General features: G+C 46.3%; 1 protein-coding gene and 1 long non-coding RNA gene across 3 annotated transcripts in view; one reads left to right on the top strand and one right to left on the bottom strand.

Moving 5' to 3' along the window:
* Nucleotides 1-7825: 7825 nt before the first annotated feature.
* LOC140418822 (uncharacterized) lies at nt 7826-19120 on the bottom strand. Of its 2 annotated transcripts, none has more exons than XR_011945354.1 (2): nt 18755-19120; nt 7826-8953 (listed from the first exon to the last, which is right to left on the bottom strand). It is a non-coding gene; the product is annotated as an uncharacterized lncRNA (long non-coding RNA). The 2 variants fall into 2 exon arrangements; XR_011945355.1 differs by lacking the exon at nt 18755-19120 and adding an exon at nt 18004-18420.
* A 75-nt stretch (nt 19121-19195) lies between these two features.
* Nucleotides 19196-22223, top strand: part of LOC140417772 (uncharacterized) — a 36645-nt gene continuing 33617 nt past the window's right edge. Inside the window, exons 1-2 of the mRNA XM_072501238.1 lie at nt 19196-19537; nt 20219-21435. Of these exons, the coding sequence (XP_072357339.1) occupies nt 20326-21435 (1110 nt within the window). The 5' untranslated portion in view covers nt 19196-19537; nt 20219-20325. The remainder of the gene's footprint in view (nt 19538-20218; nt 21436-22223) is intronic.

Here is a 22223-nt window from a genome sequence, read left to right as displayed (position 1 = left end):
ACGCACGAACAGACTCAAAAATAGCTTCTTCCCCACTGTCACCCGACTCCTAAATGACCCTCTTATGGACTGACTTCATTAACACTACACCCTGTATGCTTCATCCGATGCCAGTGCTTTTGTAGTTACATTGTATATGTTGTGTTGCCCTATTATGTATTTTCTTTTATTCCCTTTTCTTCTCATGTACTTAATGATCTGTTGAGCTGCTCGCAGAAAAATACTTTTCACTGTACCTCGGTACACGTGACAATAAACAAATCCAATCCAATCCAATCCAATTTAAATTCAAGGGATAATCTGGAATTCAAAGCTACACTCAGTATTAATGACCTTGAAACCACTGTGGTGAGTTTATCGGAAGGGGAAAGTGTGGGACTGGAATTTGCAGCTTTGGGAAACGAGAGAATCAATTATTCCCCAGAAACTAGAATTATCTGTTCTGAATTTCTGACCTGTGTAAACTGATTTTACAGGGTTACAAGGAATGGATTGACAGACAGGAAACTCAAATCAATCATCACATCAAGATCTGACAGTCACTCAATTCATCAGGATCTGAATATCATCAGCTTTTGAATGTGGAAGGAGAAATGCTTGTCTGTGGGAAAAGATTTCAAACATCATTGGGACTGGAAAAGCACCGAGACCCACACAACGCACACCCGAGTGAGAGTGTTCCAGTGAACTGTCTGTGGAAAGAGCTTTAACCAGTTGCACCGCCTGAAAAACACCACACCCTGACAGTGAGGAGAAACCATACACGTGTTCTGTGTGTGGAGGAAGCTCCAACTGATCGTCCAAAATGGAGCGACACAAGACAAGAACGCCGACACCATTGAGAAACCGTGGAAATGTGGGGAGGGATTCAGTTACCCTTCTGAGTTGGAAACTCATCACCGCAGTCACACCGGGGAGAGACCATTCACCTGTTCCGAGTGTGGAAAGGGTTCACTCGACTAACACATCTGACTGCACACCAACTTGTTCACTCTAACATGAGACCTTTTAAATGCTCCGATTGTGAGAAGAGCTTTAAAAACAAATGTAATCTTCTGACGCACCAGCGAGTTCACACTGGAGAGAAACCATTCGCCTGTTCTGAGTGTGGGGTGACATTCGCTCAGTTATGCAAACTGTTGGATCATCAGCGGGTTCACACTGGGGAGAGACCATTCACCTGCTGTGTGTGGGAAGGGATTCGCTCAGTCATTCACCCGGCTGAGACACCAGCGCATTCACACTGGGCTGAGACAGTTCACCTGCTCTGAATGTGGGAAGGGATTCACTCAGTCCGCCCAACTCACCTCACACCAACGTGTTCACTCTGACTCAAGATCTTTTAAATGTTACGACTGTAAGAGCTTCAAAGGCAAAATGGATCGGCTGATTCACCAGCGCAGTCACACTGGAGAGAGCCCGTTCACCTCTCAGTGTGTGGGAAGGGATTCACTCTGCATTCCCTCCGGCTGAAACAACAGCGCATTCACACCAGGGAGACATTATTCATCTGTCGTGTGTGTGGGAAGGGATTCACTCGTTCATTCACCCTGCAGAAACACCAGCGAGTTCACAAGCGATTGCAGGGGTTGGATTCTGTTATTGCTGCTGTTAATCACATCCAGGACTGAACCATGTTCGTTCTGACATTTGGAGTTTGTTTCAGTTGATGTTAATCATTCCTGTGACTTGGCCGGAGTTTAGTATTCTGGATATAGATTAATAAAATTAGCTTTGTGTTAACGACAGTGTTCCAGTCCTTCATTTCTCTAAGATAAGAGGAGACTGTCCATGTCCTGTTACCGACTGTTCCATTGTTGGGTGTTTTCGGATTTGTTTTGGAAGATGTGGTAAAGCAAAGAGTAAGACCAGAGAGAAAGGTAAGAATATTGGAAATGACAAACAGACTGAGGCAGGAAGAGACAGAGATAAACGCGACAAAAATAATAAAAGGAAAAAACTAAAGGCTGTGTATCAAAGCACAAGTAGCATTTGAAACAAAACTGATGAATTGCCAGCACCTATAGAAATAAGTAAGTACGACCTGATGGCCATTGCAGAGACATAGATTGGGACCTGAATTTTTTAATATTCATTCATGGGTGTTGCTGGCAAGTCCAACATTTATTGCCCATCCCTCATTTCCTTACAAAAGGTGGCGGTGAGCTGAATATTGTAGTGCATGTGAAATTTAGGAAGGACAAAAATCTAGGAAAAGGTGGAAGAGCGGCTCTGTAATTGTTGATGGTGTTAGCACATTAGACAGGGATGACCTAAGCTCAGGAAACCAAGATGTAGGAGTGGTTTGGTTTGAGAGAAAAAATGGTAAAGGCCAGAATTTGCTTCGAGGAGTTGTGTGCAGGCTTCTTAATTGTAAGTACACAGTAGGGCAGAATGTAAAGGAAGAGATAATGGAAGTTTGTCAGAAAAGGTACAGCAATAATCAAGGGGGATTTTAGTCTACTTATAGACTGGAAAAATCAGATGGTCGAAGGTAGAATAGATGAGTTCACAGAATGATTTTGCAATAGTTTCTACAATCAACACATTTTGGAGCCAACCAGAGGGCAGGTTATACCAGGCATGGTATTGTGCAACAAGGATTAATTGATAACCTCATGGTGAAGGCATCCCCAGGTAACAGTAGATTTCAGAGGCAATTTACATTTTGTGATGTAGACTGATCCAGCGATTATTTCACACATTCTCCCTGTCTTTTACAGAACTAACTTGGCTACTTTCACGTGATGCAGTGTTCTAGCTCAGGCATTTTCAAAGTCGGGGTCGTGACCCGCAGGTGGGGGAGTCACAGAGCCGTCCATCGCGGCGCTCCCGATTGCGCAAATTTGTGGGCAACAGCCGCAGCAGCCGGCTTTTAACAATGCCGGCTGCGAGCGGCCTTCAAAAAGGCCGTGACCATATTAAAAAAATGAGGCCACACTGCCCATGCGGCCCCGCTCATCGGTACGCATGCGCAGAGGTTTGCTCATGCGCACTGATAAGCAGGCACACATACGCAGTGCGCACGCATTTTTAAAAATATGGTCACGGCCTTTTTGAAGGCCGCTCACAGCCGGCATTGTTAAAAGCCGGCTGCTGCGGCTTTTGCCCACGAATTTGTGCAATCGGAGTCACAGAAGATTTTTTAAAAAACGATGTAATCTTCTTGCTTGAAGGGAGGTAGAGAGCAGGTCACGCCCCCTGAACGTCCACCTCACGTGCTTTGGGCCCGGTTGAGAGTCCTCCATTTTGTCAGCAGCAAACAAGGTAAGAGAAAATGGTGGGTCGCGAAGGTCGGCTGGCGTGGGTCCCTAAGGTTGGCCGGTTGGTAAAAATGGGTCCCTGGAAAAAAAGTTTGAAAAACACTGTTCTAGCTGTTGGGTTTATGTTGTACATCAGATCAGCTTTACTTTTTGCTTCAATGACAGGTGTCATCTCTGTTAAGTGGCTCTCAAATCAGTCTGTATTGAAAGTCAGAGAGATCTAGGTGTACAGGTCCACAGGTCACTGAAAGGGGCAACACAGGTGGAGAAGGTAGTCAAGAAGGCATGCAGCATGCTTGCCTTCATTGGTCGGGGCATTGAGTATAAGAATTGGCAAGTCATGTTGCAGCTGTATAGAACCTTAGTTAGGCCACACTTGGAGTATAGTGTTCAATTCTGGTCGCCACACTACCACAAGGATGTGGAGGCTTTAGAGGGTACAGAAGAGATTTACCAGAATGTTGCCAGGTATGGAGGGCATTAGATATGAGGAGCGGTTGAATAAACTCGGTTTGTTCTCACTGGAACGTCGGAGGTTGAGGGGCGACCTGATAGGAGGTCTACAAAATTATGAGGGGCATAGACAGAGTGGATAGTCAGAGGCTTTTCCCCAGGGTAGAGGGGTCAATTACTAGGGGGCATAGGTTTAAGGTGCGAGGAGCAAGGTTTAGAGTAGATGTACGAGGCAAGTTTTTTTACACAGAGGATAGTGGGTGCCTGGAACTCGCTACCAGAGGAGGTGGTGGAAGCAGGGACGATAGTGACATTTAAGGGGCATCTTGACAAATACACAAATAGGATGGGAATAGAGGGGATACGGACCCAGGAAGTGTAGAAGATTGTAGTTTAGTCGGGCAGCATGGTCGGCACAGGCTTGGAGGGCCGAAGGGCCTGTTCCTGTGCTGTACATTTCTTTGTTCTTTGTTCCACCGTTACCAAATGTTGCTGCTGCTGTGTCAGAAATGATTCAACTCCGTGACTTCCAAACTTCATCAATAACAATGTTGCTGTTCAGTGATTATGTACATTTTCACAGTGCCTGTAAAATATTTAACTGTTTTGTTTTGTTTCCTTCACAATTTAATTTCCTAATGGGCATAACACTGAAGAAGTCAGTAAGAATTGTCAGGAAAGATTAACCTGCTAATTGGAGATGTTGATCAGTGGAACCGTTCAGACACGGATTTGCATCAAAGATCAATTTAGGATTGAAGTACAAGTTCATAATTTTACTGTAACGGTGTTCCTGTGGACAGTTCTTGAATTAAGGAGAAAAAACACAGGCGCTGCTTTTAAAAGGGGGCATTTTTAAAATCAGTGACATCTCCAGAATATTAAACTGCAGCCAATTGAAGAGATTGTTAACATCAGCAGAATCAAACCAGATATTGTCAGACTATCAATCCTGGATGTGATGAGCAGCAGCAAAACAGCAGATTCCAGTCCCTGCACTCACTTGTGAACTCGCTGGTGGCTCAGCAGGTGTTGTGACTGAGTGAATCTCCTCTCACACACAGAACGGATGAATGGCCTTTCCCCAGTGTGAACGCGTCAATGAATTTCCAGCCGGGATGAAGAACTGAATCCTTTCCCCCAGTCCTCACATTTCCACGGTTTCTCCATGGCGCCCGTTTCCTCGTATCTCTCCAGTTTGGACAATCAGTTGAAGCTTTGTCCGCACACACAGCACGAGTACGCTCCTTTCCCTTTGCGAATCGGGTGATGATTTTAACAGGCGGTTTAACTGTTTAAAGCTCTTTGTACAGTCAGTGTACTGGAACACTCTCACTCCAGTGTGTGTCTTGATGCTTTTCCAGTCACAGATGTTATAAATGGTGTCGCACAGACAGAACACACAAACATGTCTCCTTCGGAATTCAATTTCTGATGATATTGAGGCCGTGGTGACTCAGTGACTTTGTCAGACCATGCAGTTCGAGCTTCCTGTTTGTAAATCCCCCAAATCTATTACCCTGGAAAAGGAGTTTACAAAACTTTAGAGAAATATTGAACATATAATTCTATTTTCCATGAAAGATATTTTCTTTATTTGTACCTGTAAAGCAGTAAATCCTATTCAGTCTCTCACCTCCCTTGCTGGATGCAAATCCCAGGGTGACTAACAGTCCCATATTTTACTGGAATGTATTTGTGTCCACTGCCTGGATGTTGTCTGTCATACAAATTGGACCTTTCTCAATGCACAGAACCATGTTCCTTACTGTTTCTGTGTTCCAACAGCTCTGGCAGACACTTACCCCAGGCGGACTGGTCCCAGCTCTGGCAGAACGCCAGCCTTTCAGTGCAGGCTGTGCCTTAATTTTCACCATGAGAGTTGGTCAGCCCGGCAAACCCTGCACACCACCTTCACAATTCTTTTCCTTACAGCTCACCCCCTCCCTCCCCTCTGACTGGGTTCAGTTCTCAAACCCCTCTGTGCAAAGTGAGAATAAAATCAATTAATAAATCATCATTTTGCCTCCTGGTCATTGGGACCCTGAAGCCCCGCCCACTCCATGTTCCTTCACCAAGATGGCTGCACTTGAAGCCAACAATCCCCCGGAGCTGGAAATCCAGGGGCTGCAGGTTCTTATTGGGGGTTTGGGGCCTCCAGCGGGTGTTTGTGAATCCTCCCCGCCCACCTGCAAGGGTTTCATTCCTTTCCAGAGATCAGAGTCCTCCTTGATTTGAGTGCAAAGTGTAAGCTCTTATTTCTGGTCCCCCTCCTCCATCCTCTGATATGAACCATCCTCCAGTGGCAGAAGCAGGATGGTACCCGTTAACCTGGGCCTGTTCCCGGGAGGGAGGGAGAAGCCCCGCAGCTGCAAACCAGGGAGCTGACAATGATTGTGAAGAGTTTGCGGATCCACAAAGTGTTTCCAAATCCTCCCACCCACCGCCTGACGCTGACTCCGCTTCTTCAGGACAAACAAGTGCCGAGATCCATGTCCAGCAGCCGCACTGAGCGTGCTCCGGATCACAATGCCCGGGGGTGATTGACGGCAGCTCCAGACCAATAGGAACAGGGGGCGGGTCTGGAGGACAGAGCGCGAGCGGCTGATCCTCCAGCCAATCAGAGTGAATGAGGGGCGGGGCTGATCTGGATCTCCCTCATTGGCTGAGACTCTGCATCTTTTGAGTTCTTCCCATTGGCCATGTGGGCGCGGGTTCCAAAAACCTAATTTCCTCCCTGAGATGTGTTGACCAATGGGAAGGATTGGCGGACCGGATGGACTCTGGTCCTCCAGCCAATCAGACTGCGGGCTGTGTGTGAATGAAGTTTGAGCTTCACATAGACTGAAACTGAATTGCTGATTTCCGGCAGCATTTTGTGTTTGGGACCTGGGTTCAATTCAGAGTGGAGTTTGCACATTCTCCCTGTGTCTGCGTGGGTTCCCTCCGTTGTGTTCCAGTTTTTACCCACCATCCAAAGATGTGCAGGTTAGGTGGATTGGCTATGCTAAATGGCCCCTCAGTGCCCAAGAAAAGGTTAGGTGGGTTACAGGGATAGGGTGGAGGCATGAACTTAAGTAGGGTGCTCTTTCCGAGAGCTGTGCAGGCTTGATGGGTCGAATAGCCTCCTTCTGCACTGTAAATTCTATGATTCTGTTGGACTTTCGCTCTCAGTCTGATCCGATGGATCTGTCTGGGTGTATTTCCCTTGTACAGTTTAGTGTTTGGGTATTTTAGGGAACAGGTAGAACTTCCTTGGTTCTACCGGTTGTTTTTGGTTAATGTGTCTGGAGTCTTTGAGTTCTTCCAGTCCATCTCCAATTCTCCTTCCTCTCTCGGGTATATGGGTCTAGGTAGTTTAGTGTTGTGATTTGTATTGTTTAGTTGTCTGTCTGTCTCCAGCAGGTATTGTTGTCTCTCGATAATGACTGTGCTGCTATCCTGGTCTTCTGAACATATCAGTGTTGGATCCAAGCTCCTGGATTGTCTGTCTTTCTCTCCGGGTAAGATTCTGTTTGTCTCTTGTACTTCACTGTGACAGGGCAGAGACCTGATTGAAGGATTCAAACATGGGAGTTCTGGGAAAGATGGGCAAGGATTTGGGAGTTGGCAACATGTTTAAAGAGTTTGGAGAGGAGAGGGAGGTTGAAAATACGGCAGTAATTTGTAAGGATGGCAGGGTCAAGGGTTTGTTTTATTGAGGAGGGGGTGATGATGGCAGATTTGAAGGACAGAGGGACAGTACCTGAAGAGACAGAAAGCTGATCAGTAGCTCAGTGGGAAAAGGGTCGATGGAGCAGGAGCTGGGTCTCATGGACAAGATGAGCTCTGAGAGGGCATGAGGGGAGATGGGAGAGAAACTAGAGAAAGATGTGGGTTCAGGGCTCGGGAAAGGATGAAATTTAGAGAGAGTTTGGTCCGGTGGGCTCGTGGAAGGGAGGGAAGCAGCAGAGGCAGCTGATCGGATTTACTCAATCTCAGTCACAAAGAAGCTCCACAAGCTCCTCACACTTCTTGTTGGAGGTGAGGATGGAAGAGACAGGGGAGAGCGAGAGTACTTCAAAAGGAACTAACTTGTGTCAGATATTAAAAAGTATCAACACTGCGTATGTAACACAAATCTAATTTATTTGACTTTTAGCCAGAATATTAGCCCCTGTAAATGGGCTGGAGTTTGTTATCAGCAGAAAGAGACTCAAATGAACGTGGTTCAGTCCTGAATGTGAGGAACAGCAAATTTCAATCACTGTGGTTACTTGTGGCCTCGTTGGTGTCTCAGCAGGTTGGATGAGTCAGTGAATCCCTTCCCACAGTTGGAGCAGGTGAATGGCCTTTCTCCAGTGTGAATTCGCTGATGTACAGTGAGGTGAGATGATTGTCTGAACCCAGTCCCGCAGTGAGAGCACCTGAATGGCCTCTCCCCAGTGTGAACTGGCTGGTGTCTCTGCAAATCGGATGACTGAGTGAATCGCTTCCCACACTTGGAGCAGATGAACGGTCTCTCTCCAGTGTGAACTCGCCGGTGTCCCAGCAGGGCCGATGACCGAGTGAATCTCTTCCCACACCAGGAGCAGGCGAATGGTTTCTCCCCAGTGTGAATTCACTGATGTGCAGTGAGGTGAGATGATTGTCTGAATCCAGTCCCGCAGTGAGAGCACCTAAACGGTCTCTCGTCACTGTGGACACGTTGATGGCGCATCAGATCCCCAGAACCTTTATAGCACTTCCCGCACTCTGGACATTGAAACTGTCTCTCATCAGTGTGAACTCGCTGATGCTTCTGCAGGTTGGATGAAATAGCAAATCCCTTCCCACACTCTGAACAGGTGAATGGCCTCTCCCCAGTGTGACTTCGCTGGTGACTCAGCAGGTCGGATGACTGAGTGAATCCCTTCCCACACTTTGAGCAGGTGAATGGTCTCTCCCCAGTGTGGCTGTGTTGATGAGTTTCCAGCTTGGATGGGGAAATGAATCCTTTCCCACAGTCCCCACATTTCCACAGTTTCTCCTCAGTGTGACTGCATTTGTGGCTTGTAAGGCCTGATGATCGAGCAAATCCTCGTCCACACACACAACACGTGTACGGTTTCTCCCCACTGTGAACGCTGCTTTTTCCTTCCATGTTCAAAGTACGATGATATTCAGCAATGATAAATTGACGACTCTGTCAGACCCTGATGTGATGTTTGGTTTGAGTTTCCGGACTTTGAAGCCTCCAATTCGAACACCCTGTGAAACTGATTGAAAACAGAAAATAGGGAGTGAGAGAGAACCCACAAAAACAGGTTGTGAAATTGAGCTGAACGAATCTGGTCATTTGTGGGGCCGGAACTAAGAAAAAGTGACCATGAAAACTGCTGGATTGTCATAAAAACCCAACTGGCCTCTTCGGGAGGAGAAAGAGGCGAATAGGGATCTTGTATATCTACAAGAGAGTAGTTGGCAAAGCAAATTATTCGACCTTGAGCTTCATGAACAGTAATATTGATACCAAAACGATGCTTCCGGTGGCACAGTGATTAACACTGCTGCCTCACAGCACCAGGGACCCGGGTTCAATTCCGGCCTTGATGACTGTCTGTGTGGAGTTTGCACTTTCTCCCCGTGTCTGCGTGGGTTTCCACCCGGTGCTCGGGTTTCCTCCAACAGTCTAAAGAAGGACAGCTTTGATGGATTGGCCTTGATAAATTGCCCCTTAGTGTCCAGGGATGTACAGGTTAGGTGGGGCTATGGGGTTATAGGGCCAGGGTAGGGGTGTGGGCCCAGGCAAGGTGTCCTTTCGATTGGATTGGATTGGATTTGTTTATTGTCACGTGTACCGAGGTACAGAGAAAAGTATTTTTCTGCGAGCAGCTCAACAGATCATTAAGTACATGAGAAGAAAAGGGAATAAAAGAAAATACATAATAGGGCAACACAAGATATACGATGTAACTACATAAGCACTGGCATCGGATGAAGCATACAGGGTGTAGTGTTAATGAGGTCAGTCCATAAGAGGGTCATTTAGGAGTCTGGTGACAGTGGGGAAGAAGCTGTTTATGAGTCTGTTCATGCGTGTTCTCAGACTTCTGTATCTCCTGCCCGATGGAAGAAGTTGGAACAGTGAGTAAGCCGGGTGGGAGGGATTTTTGATTATGCTGCTCGCTTTCCTCAGGCAGTGGGAGGTGTAGATGGAGTCAATGGATGGGAGGCAGGTTTGTGAGATGGACTGGGCGGTGTTCACGACTCTCTGAAGTTTCTTGCGGTCCTGGGCCGAGCAGTTGCCATACCAGGCTGTGATGCAGCTTGATAGGATGCTTTCTATGGTGCATCTGTAAAAGTTGGTAAGGGTCAATGTGGACATGCCGAATTTCCTTAGTTTCCTGAGGAAGCATAGGCGCTGTTGTGCTTTCTTGGTGGTAGCGTCGACGTGGGAGTGGTAGCACGACCTTTCAGTGAATAGGTGCAGACTTGATGGGCTGAATGCTCTGCAGGAATTCTATGGTTCTAATTCTATGCTATGAATCTTTATAAAGCTCTGGTCACCACTCTTCAGGAAGAATGTGAAGGTTCTTGGAGAAGGTGCAGAGGAGATTTCCCAGAATGGTCCCAGCAAAGGAGGTTGAGGGGAGATTTGATTCAGGTCCACAAGATTACGCCAGGTTTCCATCGGGTGGACAAAGAAACTCGGTTTCCATTCACTGATCGTACAAGCAGTCGGGACACAGATTTAAAGTTTTGGGTAAAGCCTGGATTGAATTATACAAGATCCTGAGGGGTCTTGACAGGGTGGATGTGGCGAGGATGTTTCCTCTTGTGGGAGAATCTAGAACGAGGGCATTACTGTTGCAAAATAAGGAGTCACCCATTTAAAATGGAGATGAGGATTTCTTTCTCGAGAGTTGGAAAACTTTGGAACGCCTGCCGGAAAAGGCAGTGGAAGCAGAGTCCTTGAATATTTTTAAGGCAGAGCTGGATTGATTCTTGATGAGCAAGGGGGTGAAAGGTCATCAGGGGTAGGCAGGAATGTGAAGTTGAGGTTAGAATGAGATCAGCCGCAATCGTATTGAATGCGGAGCAGGCTCGAGGGGCCGAGTGGCCTGTTCAGAGTTTGTATGTAAAAGTTACAGGAGATAGAACATAGAAAAATAGAGCACAGAACAGGCCCTTCGGCCCACAATGTTGTGCCGAACCTTTGTCCTAGATTAATCATAGATTATCATTGAATTTACAGTGCAGAAGGAGGCCATTCGGCCCACTGAGTCTGCACCGGCTCTTGGAAAGAGCACCCTACCCAAGGTCAACACCTCCACCCAACACTAAGGGCAATTTTGGACACTAAGGGCAATTTATCATGGCCAATCCACCTAACCTGCACATCTTTGGACTGTGGGAGGAAACCGGAGCACCCGGAGGAAACCCACGCAGACACAGGGAGGATGTGCAGACTCCGCACAGACAGTGACCCAAGCCGGAATCGAACCTGGGACCCTGGAGCTGCGAAGCAATTGTGCTATCCACAATGCTACCATGCTGCCTATATCATTTTACCGTAATCCATGTACCTATCCAATAGCTGCTTGAAGGTCCCTAATGTTTCCGATTCAACTACTTCCACAGGCAGTGCATTCCATGCCCCCACTACTCTCTGCGTAAAGAACCTACCTCTGACATCCCCCCTATATCTTCCACCATTCACCTTAAATTTATGTCCCCTTGTAATGGTTTGTTCCACCCGGGGAAAAAGTCTCTGACTGTCTATCTATTCCCCTGATCATCTTATAAACCTCCATCAAGTCGCCCCTCATCCTTCTCCGTTCTAATGACAAAAGGCCTAGCACCCTCAACCTTTCCTCGTAAGACCTCCTCTCCATTCCAGGCAACATCCTGGTAAATCTCTTCGCACCTTTTCCAAAGCTTCCACATCCTTCCTAAAATGAGGCGACCAGAACTGTACACTGTCCTCCAAATGTGGCCTTACCAAAGATTTGTACAGCTGCATCATCACCTCACGGCTCTTAAATTCAATCCCTCTGTTAATGAACGCTAGCACACCATAGGCCTTCTTCACAGCTCTATCCACTTGAGTGGCAACTTTCAAAGATGTATGAACATAGACCCCAAGATCTCTCTGCTCCTCCACATTGCCAAGAACTCTACCGTTAACCCTGTATTCCGCATTCATATTTGTCCTTCCAAAATGGACAACCTCACACTTTTCAGGGTTAAACTCCATCTGCCATTTCTCAGCCCAGCTCTGCATCCTATCTATGTCTCTTTGCAGCCGACAACAGCCCTCCTCACTATCCACAACTCCACCAATCTTCGTATCGTCTGCAAATTTACTGACCCACCCTTCAACTCCCTCATCCAAGTCATTAATGAAAATCACAAACAGCAGCAGACCCAGAACTGATCCCTGCGGTACGCCACTGGTAACTGGGATCCAGGCTGAATATCTGCCATCCACCACCACTCTCTGATTTCTATCGGTTAGCCAGTTTGTTATCCAACTGGCCAAATTTTCCACTATCCCATGCCTCCTTACTTTCTGCAGAAGCCTACCATGGGGAACCTTATCAAATGCCTTACTAAAATCCATGTACACTACATCCACTGCTTTACCTTCATCCACATGCTTGGTCACCTCCTCAAAGAATTCAATAAGATTTGTAAGGCAAGACCTACCCCTCACAAATCCGTGCTGACTATCCCTAATCAAGCAGTGTCTTTCCAGATGCTCAGAAATCCTATCCTTCAGTACCCTTTCCATTACTTTGCCTACCACCGAAGTAAGACGAACTGGCCTTAGGTTATCCCTAGTCCCTTTTTTAAACAGGGGCACGACATTCGCCACACCCCAATCCCCTGGTACCACCCCTGTTGACAGTGAGGACGAAAAGATCATTGCCAACGGCTCTGCAATTTCATCTCTTGCTTCCCATAGAATCCTTGGATATATCCCGTCAGGCCCGGGGACTTGTCTATCCTCAAGTTTTTCAAAATGCCCAACACATCTTCCCTCCTAATAAGTATTTCCTCGAGCTTACCAGTCTGTTTCACACTGTCCTCTCCAACAATATGGCCCCTCTCATTTGTAAATACAGAAGAAAAGTACTCGTTCAAGACCTCTCCTATCTCTTCAGACTCAAAATACAATCTCCCCCTACTGTCCTTGATCGGACCTACGCTCGCTCTAGTCATTCTCATATTTCTCACATATGTGTAAAAGGCCTTGGTGTTTTCCTTGATCCTACCCGCCAAAGATTGTTCATGCCCTCTCTTAGCTCTCCTAATCCCTTTCTTCAGTTCCCTCCTGGCTATCTTGTATCCCTCCAACGCCCTGTCTGAATCTTGTTTCCTCAGCCTTACACAAGTCTCCTTTTTCCTCTTAACAAGACATTCAACCTCTCTTGTCAACCATGGTTCCCTCACTCGACCATCTCTTTCCTGCCTGACAGGGACATACATATCAAGGACACGTAGTACCTGTTCCTTGAACAAGTTCCACATTTCACTTGTGTCCTTCCCTGACAGCCTATGTTCCCAACTTATGCACTTCAATTCTTGTCTGACAACATCGTATTTACCCTTCCCCCAATTGTAAACCTTGCCCTGTTGCACGCACCTATCCCTCTCCATTACTGAGGTGATATGAGGTGATATGAGATATGTTTTTACACAGCGAGCGGCAATGACCTGATACTCGCTGCCTATGAGGGAGTTTGAAAATAGACACAATGAATGATTTGATTTCAAAAGGAAATTGAATAGACATCTGAGGGAAATAAACATGCGAGGATACAGGGAGCAGGAGAATGGGACTAACTGGATTGCTCCAGAGAGCTAGCATGGATTCAATGGGCTGAATGCCATTCTCTGTGTCATCATGTCTCTGACTCTTTTGTGTGATCTAGTTTTGTAATTTAACCCCGGGGGGTGTTCAGATATCATTCAGGTAAAAAATCTGTGCTACACTCCCTCCGAGGCCATTCTATCCTTCCTCAGGTTTGTTGCCCTGAACTGAACACAGTTCTCCAGGTTTGATCTAACCAGGGTTTGTGAATCTCGGGGCTTTTCCAGTCACACTGAGACCTGAAATCTTCCCTCACAGACAGAACAGACAAACCTTTTACCTTCCACACCCAGATGCTGCTGAAATTTAGTTTCCAATGAACCGAGTGACTCTGTCAGATCGCGATGTGACATTTGGTTTGCGTTTCCCGTCTGTTCAACCTCCACTTCCAGTATTCTGTAAATTTACAGAAACCTCACGGTCAGTTGAGGAGGCCAAATCACTCTGTTATTATTATTTTTTAATTTTAAAAATAAATTCAGAGTACCCAATTCAATTTTTCCAATTAAGGTGCAATGTAGCATGGCCAATCCACCTACCCTGCACATCTTTGGGTTGTGGGGGCGAAACTCACACAAACATGGGGACAACCCCACACGGACAGTGACCTAGAGCCAGGATTGAACCTGCAACCATGGCGCCGTGAGGCAGCAACGCTAACCACTACTCCACGGTGCTCTCCAAATCACTGTTTTTAAGACAGATAGATAGGTTCTTGATTAATAACAGGATCCGGTGTATGGGGAGAAGACAGGAGAATGAGGATGAGAAACATATCAGCCATGATTGAATAGTGAAACAGGCTCGATGGGCCGAATGGCCTAATTCAGCTCCTATGTCTTTATGGTCTTACAAGTCAAAGGCTTGCTGAAGTCCATGTAAACTACATCAACTGCACTGCCCTCATCTATACTCGTCACCTGCTCACAAAATTCAATCAAATTTGTTCGGCATGACCTCCCTCTAACAAAGCCATGCTGGCTATTTCTGATCAAATCTTGCCTGGAGAGGCAAGTAGATTCTCTCCTTCAGAATTCTCTCCAATATTTTCCCTGCCACTGATGTGAGACTTACTGGTCTGCAGTTCCCTGGCTTATCTCTACAACCTTTCTTAAACAGTAGGACCACATTAGCTGATCTCCAGTCCTCTGGCAATTTCCCCGTGGCCAGAGAGGAATTAAAATTTTGGGTCAGAGCCCCTGCAATATCCTCCCTCACCTCCCACAGCAGTCTAGGGCACAACTCATCCGGTCCAGTTTTAAACCTGCCAGCACCTCCAATACCATGTCACTCCCTATGTCAATTTGCTCAGGATCTTCAGTCTCTCTGCCCAAGTTCCATATCTACCTCCTCATTCTCTTGGGTGAATGTAGAAGCCAGGTATTTCTAATACAACTAGTATAGGTAAAAGATAAAAGATAGGTTTAAGCATAAATATTTAGCCCCAGTTTTAAATACCCATTTAAAAATGAGAATTTCAGCACCCATAACCTCAGGTCATCTCAAAACATATAGCTTCAATGGATACATGAAACAGCATAATTCCATCATAGATTTAAACAGCACAGTTGCAAGACAGTTTGACACTATGCTTGTGCTGCTGTCAAGGACAAGGGCTGAATTCCATGGCAACGAGGTGGCAGGAGTCCAGTAACTAAAGCTCTATTGTTCTCTTTTCAGGCCATTTGAGATTACAGCGTGAACCACATTCCATAGCTTATAAGGCCGAAACATTTTAATGGATAAAACATTGAATCGAATATATATTTGATTCCAGGTTTCTCGACATGAAGTCTCCATTGTTACATTAGTCAAGCTAGCTTAAAACCAGTTTATTGCTGGTAAAGATTAGCAGAATATCACATTCCATATCATGCAGTCATGAAACAATTAAAAGCTAATGTTGCACATTGAAGATGGACGGCTTGCCGTCAAATCAAATGTGTTTGAGTATAACCCAAACCAATTAGGATTATATTGGGGTGTGATTAGATGACTTAAGACAGATATGAAAGGGTATAACTGAAAAGTTTCCCCCCCGCCATTTTTAGTCTGTCAGTCTGTTAGTCTGTCTGTTAGTCCATCTGTCTGTTAGTCTGTCTGTCCAGTCAGTCTGTCTTTGTAGTGATGTAGTGTTTTTGACTTTGAGTTTGAGTTTAGCTGAAGATTAGCTCTCTCTCTCTTCATATTCAGACTTTGATCCTTTTAAAAGTTACTTTCGAACTGTCTGCCTAAACAAAAAGATAATGTCTGTAATTCTCTGAAAGCTTCAAATTGTCTACGAATTGCCTTTTAAATTACTTTCAAATTGTAATCAATAGAAGAAAAATAAAAGAATTCCTTTTGGCACCTGAGACGTTTTAACTGCAAATTTCTGCTGAGTTCCAGTAATCGCAAAGTGCTACTGGTAACCGAATAGTAGGAATACTATAATTTCCTTCAACTTTACAGAGTCAAATAATAGTAGGAATCTAACAACTTGGCGCAGTCCAATAATATTAAAAGATTCCTTCAGTGAAGACAGATGTAAAGTGTTCATTCAACACCCGACCAATATCCTCTGGCTCCACTCACAGATTTCCACGTTGGTCCCAAACGGAAACACTATTCTTGATCTGATGAATGATCATGCTGACCTGAAACATTAACTCTGTTTCTCTCCACAGATGCTGTCCGAAATCCTGCAGATTTCCAGCATTTGCATTCTTGTTTAAAATCACAGCAGTCCAGGTGGTGTCTAACCCGGATTTTATATATCTCAATGCTTCTCCAGTCACACAGATTCCGGAAATCTTTACCAACAAACAGGCCAGAAGAAATAGGAACAGGAGTCACTCATCCTGCCCTTTGAGCTGCTCCACCATTTAGTGAGATCACAGCTGGGCAGCACAGTAGCACAATGGTTAGCACTGTGGCTTCACAGCGCCAGCATCTCAGGCTCCATTCCCTGCTGGGTCACTGTCTGTGCAGAGTCTGCACGTTCTCCCCATGTCTGCGTGGGTTTTCTCTGGGTGCTCCGGTTTCCTCCCACAGTCCAAAGCCTTGCAGTTTAGGTGGATTGGCCATGCTAAATTGCCCTTAGTGTCCAAAAAGGTTAGGAGGGGTTATTGGGCTAGGGGGATAGGGTGGAAGTGAGGGCTTAAGTGGGCCAGTGCTGACGCGATGGGCCGAATGGCCTCCTTCTGCTCTGTATATTCTATGATCTAACACTCACAAGTCCACTTTCCTACCTTATCTGTGTTACCCTTAATTCCCCTACTGATTAAAAACATATCGATCTCAGCCTTGCAACTGATCAAGGACTCGGCCTCCACATTTCCTGGGGTAAAATAATTTTTTTTCCTCATTTGGCAGTCCCTCCATACCCAGAAGCATCCCAGTAAGCCTCCTCTGTACTGCCTCCAATGATAACATATCTTTTGTTAAATAACGGGAGCAAGACTGTACACAATGTTGTAAATGTGGCCTCACTGGTAGCTTGTAGTTACAGCAACACCTCTTCACTTTTATACTTCATCCCCCTTGAAATAAAACATGCAGAACTAGGCTCAAACTATGGCCTCTCCTTCTAGAATGTCCAACAAGGGAAAACATCCGCTCTATGTCTGCCCCATCAATCCTCTTTAGCATCTTATGTACCTCAGTTACATCTCCTCTCATTCTTCTAAACACCAGTGAGTACTGGCCTAAACTGCTCAAATCTCTCTCCACTTGACCGCCTCTGAACCGCCTCAAATACATTTATGTCATTGTCCAAGTAAGGGACCAAAACTGTAGTATTCCAGATGTGGTCTCACCAACGCGCGACACAGTTACAACAGCACTGCCCTACTTTATACTCTATTCCATGACTGGGGCTGTTTAGCACAGGGCTAAATCGCTGGCTTTGAAAGCAGACCAAGGCAGGCCAGCAGCACGGTTCAATTCCCGTAACAGCCTCCCCAAACAGGCGCTGGAATGTGGCGACTAGGGGCTTTTTACAGTAACTTCATTTGAAGCCTACTTGTGACAATAAGCGATTTTCATTTCATTCGCAATCAAAGCCAAAATTCCATTTGCCTTCCTTATTACCTGCTGCACCTGCAGACTGTCTGCGATCCGTGCGTGGGCACCCAGATCCCGCTGTACAAAAGCATTATGAAGTTTCTCTCCATTTAGATAAGAAGTTACCCGGTCATGGACTGAACTGACCTCTCCACGTATCTTCTGTACTGAAGATGTAGTACTACACTCCAGATGCTTCATCCAATGTCTGTGCATTTACATTGTGTATTTATCGTTATGTCCTATGTCTTTCATGTATGGAACTGTACGCAGAACAATTCTTTTCACTATACCCGAGTACGTGTCAATAAATCTAATATGATATCATGCCCTCTCTGCTGTCTGTTGTTTAGCCAATCCTCAATCCAAACTAATATATTACCTCTCAACACCGTGGGATCTTACCTTGTTTATTATCTTTTATATGACACCATATCAAATGTATTCTGGAAGTCCAAATACATCTACAGGACCTCCATTATCCACTTGGCTTGTTACATCTTCCAAGAGCTCACAACAAATTTGTCAAACACGATTTACCCTTCACAAAACCACTGATGGATTGCGGTTTGACTTTCCACAATGTCCAGTTACTACTTCCTCAATAATGGATTCCATTCCCAACAGGCTTTAAACTTACTGGTTTCCTACTTTCTGCCTTTTTGACCCGGAGGGGTTACATTAGACTTTTCCTCTAATGCAGTGACATTGTCACTGGGTCAGTGTCTCCCCCCTGGTTTCTGTGAGGTTGTTTGTGGAGAGAAGCCGGAAGTGGCGGACAGTGAGAGTGGAGAATGTTCATTGTTTCACATTCAGCTCTGGGGCCCCACTGGGTTTGTCAACCCCGCCCCCGGCACTGACCTCTCACCTGACACCTCACAATGAGCGGGGTGATTGACGGCAGGTCCAGGTCAATGAGAGGAGAGGGGGCGGGACCGAGCAGGAGCGGCTGGTCCTCCAACCAATCGGAGCGAATGAGGAGGCGGGACTGGGCTGAGTGAAGCATGCGCAGTGTCATTAATGGCGACGTGAAGAAGGTTCTTTCTCGGATTCGCAATCAGTAAAGGTGGGAATGGCGGGACGGAGGGATCAGCCGGGTCGTTAGACACGGTTCGAAAACATGTTATAGAAACAGGAAACCAGAAAAAAAAACTACCGGTACCCGGTGACCTGAGCGGTGGCTGCAGCTTTGTCACAGACAGAACTAAGCGGCCGCCATCTTGTTTGCGTATTCCCAGAAATCCGCATGCGCACAAGCCTTTTTAATTGGGTACTCGCAGCAGTCAAATGATAAAAGGCCAGTAATGGGAGAGAGGTTAAAATATGGAATGCTATAGTGGCTGGAATTAAATGAGTGCAGAGATCTCAAAGGGGTGTGGAGGAGATTACAGAGATCAGGATGATCACAATTAGAGGAAAAGAAGAATGGGAAATTTCAACTTTCGGTGCTTCTTAAAAGGAATCGTTTGTAGATCAGTGAGCACAGGGGATGGATAAACAAGACTTGTTGTGAGTAAGCACATGGGTAGCAGAGTTTTGGATGGGATGGAGGGATTGTTGGAGGCCGGCTGGGAGTGTGTTAGAATAATTTGGCCGAGAGATACCAAAGGAATGAATGATAATTTCTGCAGCAGATAAGAAGACACTAAGGCGGAGTCAGGCTGTGTTACTGAGGTGGAAATAGGTGATCTTGGTGGTGATGTGGATATGTGTTTGGAACCTCATCAGGTGTCACATATTTCACCAGCGTTGTGAACAGACTGCTTCAGCCGTACACATTTGACAGGGATGGAGTTGGTGGCAAGGGAGTGGAGTTTGTCGAGGGGATGAAGAGAATGGGTTTAGTCTTCTCAATATTTAAATAGTGGAAATTTCTGCTCCTCCAGTACTGGATGTCAGACAAGTTCGGATGGTGTGTGTCTTGGAGTGAAACTTGCAGGTGATGGTTTTCTCATACATCTGCTGTCCTGGTCCATCCAGGTGGTGCAGGTTAAGGGTTTAGGAGATTTTGTCAAATTGTGATTCAGTTGTCGGTTGAGAAAATGTCTCTCCATTGCTCCTGTCACTCCCACTCCCTTCTCTCTCTCTCTCTTTCTCTCATCATTTCTGTCTCTCCCTCTCTGTCTCTCCACCACGACTCACCCTCTTTTTCTCTCCCTTTCTGTCTTTCTTGTCACATGGAATTCCCTCGCCCAGAGGATTGTGGATGATCCACCATTGAATATATTTAAGGTTAAGATGGTGAGATTTTTGGTCTCTCAGGAAGTCAAGGAGATGGGGAGCTGGCGGGAAAGGGGAAGGAAGACCAAGATCAGCCACAATCGTGTTCAATGGCAGAACAGGTTTGACGGGCCGAATGGTCTACTGCTGCTCCTGTTTCTTGTATTCTTGCAGAGGCCCAAGTCTTGTGTGGGCTCAGACTGGGTGGCAGGTTGCCTTCCCTGAAATACATTAGTGAACCAGTTGGGTTTTATAACAATCCAGCAGTTTTCATGGTCACTTTTTCCCAGTGCCGGCCCCACAAATGACCAGATTCATGCAGCTCAATTTCACAACCTGCCTTTGTGTTTTTGTGGGTTGTCTCTCACTTCCATGTTTCTGTTTTAAATCAATTTGACAGAGTGTTACAAGGGGAAGATTTGCATTCAGGAAACTCAAGCCAAACATCACATCAGGATCTGAGAATCGCTCAATTTGTTGTAACGTGAATATCGGTGAATTTTGAACATGGAAGGCAAAAGCTCCGTTAACAGTGAGGAGAAACCATGGGAATGTGAAGAGGGATTCAGATCCACATCTCAACTGGAAATTCATCATCCAAGACACTCTGTGGAGAGGCCATTCACTTGCTCTGATTGTGGGAAGAGATTCTCTCGATCAACCAGCCTGCTGCAACACCAGCGAGTGCACACCAGGGAGAAACCATTCAACTGCTCCCTCTGTGGGAAGGGATTCACTCAGTCGTCCAACCTGCTGAGACACCAGCTAGTTCACACTGGGAAGAGACCATTCATCTGCTCAGAGTGTGGGAAGGGATTCAGTCGGTCATCTGACTTGATGACGCACCAGCGGGTTCACACGGACGAGAGACCATTTAAATGTCCAGACTGTGGGAAGTGCTATAAAAGTTCCCGGGACCTGATACTCCATCAACGTGCTCACACCAACGAGCGACCGTTCAGATGCTCTCACTGTGGGACTGGGTTCAAGCAGTCATCTCAACTCCGTGAACACCAACGCACTCACACTGGGGAGAGGCCTTTCACCTGCTCCGCGTACGGCAGTGGGTTCAGTAGGTCATCAAACCTGCGGACACACCAGCGCACTCACACTGGGGAGAGACCTTACACTTGCTCTGAGTGTGGGAAGGGATTCACTCAGTTATCCACTCTGCTGAATCACCAGAGTGTTCACAATGAGAAGAGACCATTTAAATGCCCAGACTGCAGGAAGTGCTACAAAAGTTCCCGGGAACTGCTCCACGATCAACGTGTTCACACTGATGAGAAACCTTGTAAATGCCAAGACTGTGAGAAGTGCTTTAAAAGTTCCGGGGAACTGATGCGTCATCAACGTATTCACACTGACGAGAAACCTTTCAGGTGCTCTTACTGCGGAACTGGGTTCAAGACATCATCTGACCTCACTGTACACCAGCGAACTCACACTGGGGAAAGACCGTTCACCTGCTCCCAGTGTAGGAAGACATTCATTCAGTCATCCAGCCTGCTGGCACATCAGCGAGTTCACACTAGGGAGAGGACATACACCTGCCCCAAGTGTATGAAGAGATTCACACAGTCATCAAACCTGATGAGACACCAGCAAATTCACAAGTAATTACAGTGAGTGGACAATCTGATCAGCTGCTCTGCTGCTTCCCTCCCTTCCACTAGCTCCACTGGGCCAAACTGTCTCTAAAAATCCCCCTTGTCTGAGTGTGAACTCGGATCTATCTCCGGTTTCTCTCCGATCTCCTGTCATGTCCTGTTCAATCTCATCTTGATTACGAGACCTGCCTTCTGCTCCCTTGACCCAATTCTCACTAAACCGCTGACCATCCAACTTCCCCACATTAACTGATATCGTTAACAGTTCTCTCTCTCTTCTGGCTTTGGCCCTCTCACTTTTAAATACACTATCTTCACCTTTCCTGAGAAAACAACCTTTGACCCTAACTTCCTGCAAAGTACCACCCCATCTCCAAACTCCCTTTCCTCTCCAACATGGTGTCCCCCAAGGATCTATCCTTGGCCCCTCCTATTTCCCATCGACATGATGGCACTAGAATCCATAGAATCCCTAAAGTGCAGAAGGAGGCCATTCGGCCGCTCAGGATTGCACTATACGCCTGAAAGAGCGCGCTAGCTAGGCCCATAACCTCACCCTATCCCCATAACACCACCTAACCTGCACATCTTTGGACTGTGGCAGCACCCGGAGGAAACCCACACAGATTTGGGGAGAATGCGCAAACTCCATACTGACAGTCATCCAAGGCCAGATTCAAACCTGGTCCCTGGTGCTGTGAGGCAGCAATGCTATCCACTGTCCCACCGTCCAAAAGTACCATGTTAGTTTTCACATGGACACTGACAACACCAAGCCCTACCTCACCACCACCC

The sequence above is a fragment of the Scyliorhinus torazame genome, chromosome 5, assembly GCF_047496885.1.
Source record: "Scyliorhinus torazame isolate Kashiwa2021f chromosome 5, sScyTor2.1, whole genome shotgun sequence".
In the NCBI taxonomy this organism is placed as follows: Eukaryota; Metazoa; Chordata; class Chondrichthyes; order Carcharhiniformes; family Scyliorhinidae; genus Scyliorhinus; species Scyliorhinus torazame.
This window is presented reverse-complemented; position numbering and strand designations above follow the sequence as displayed.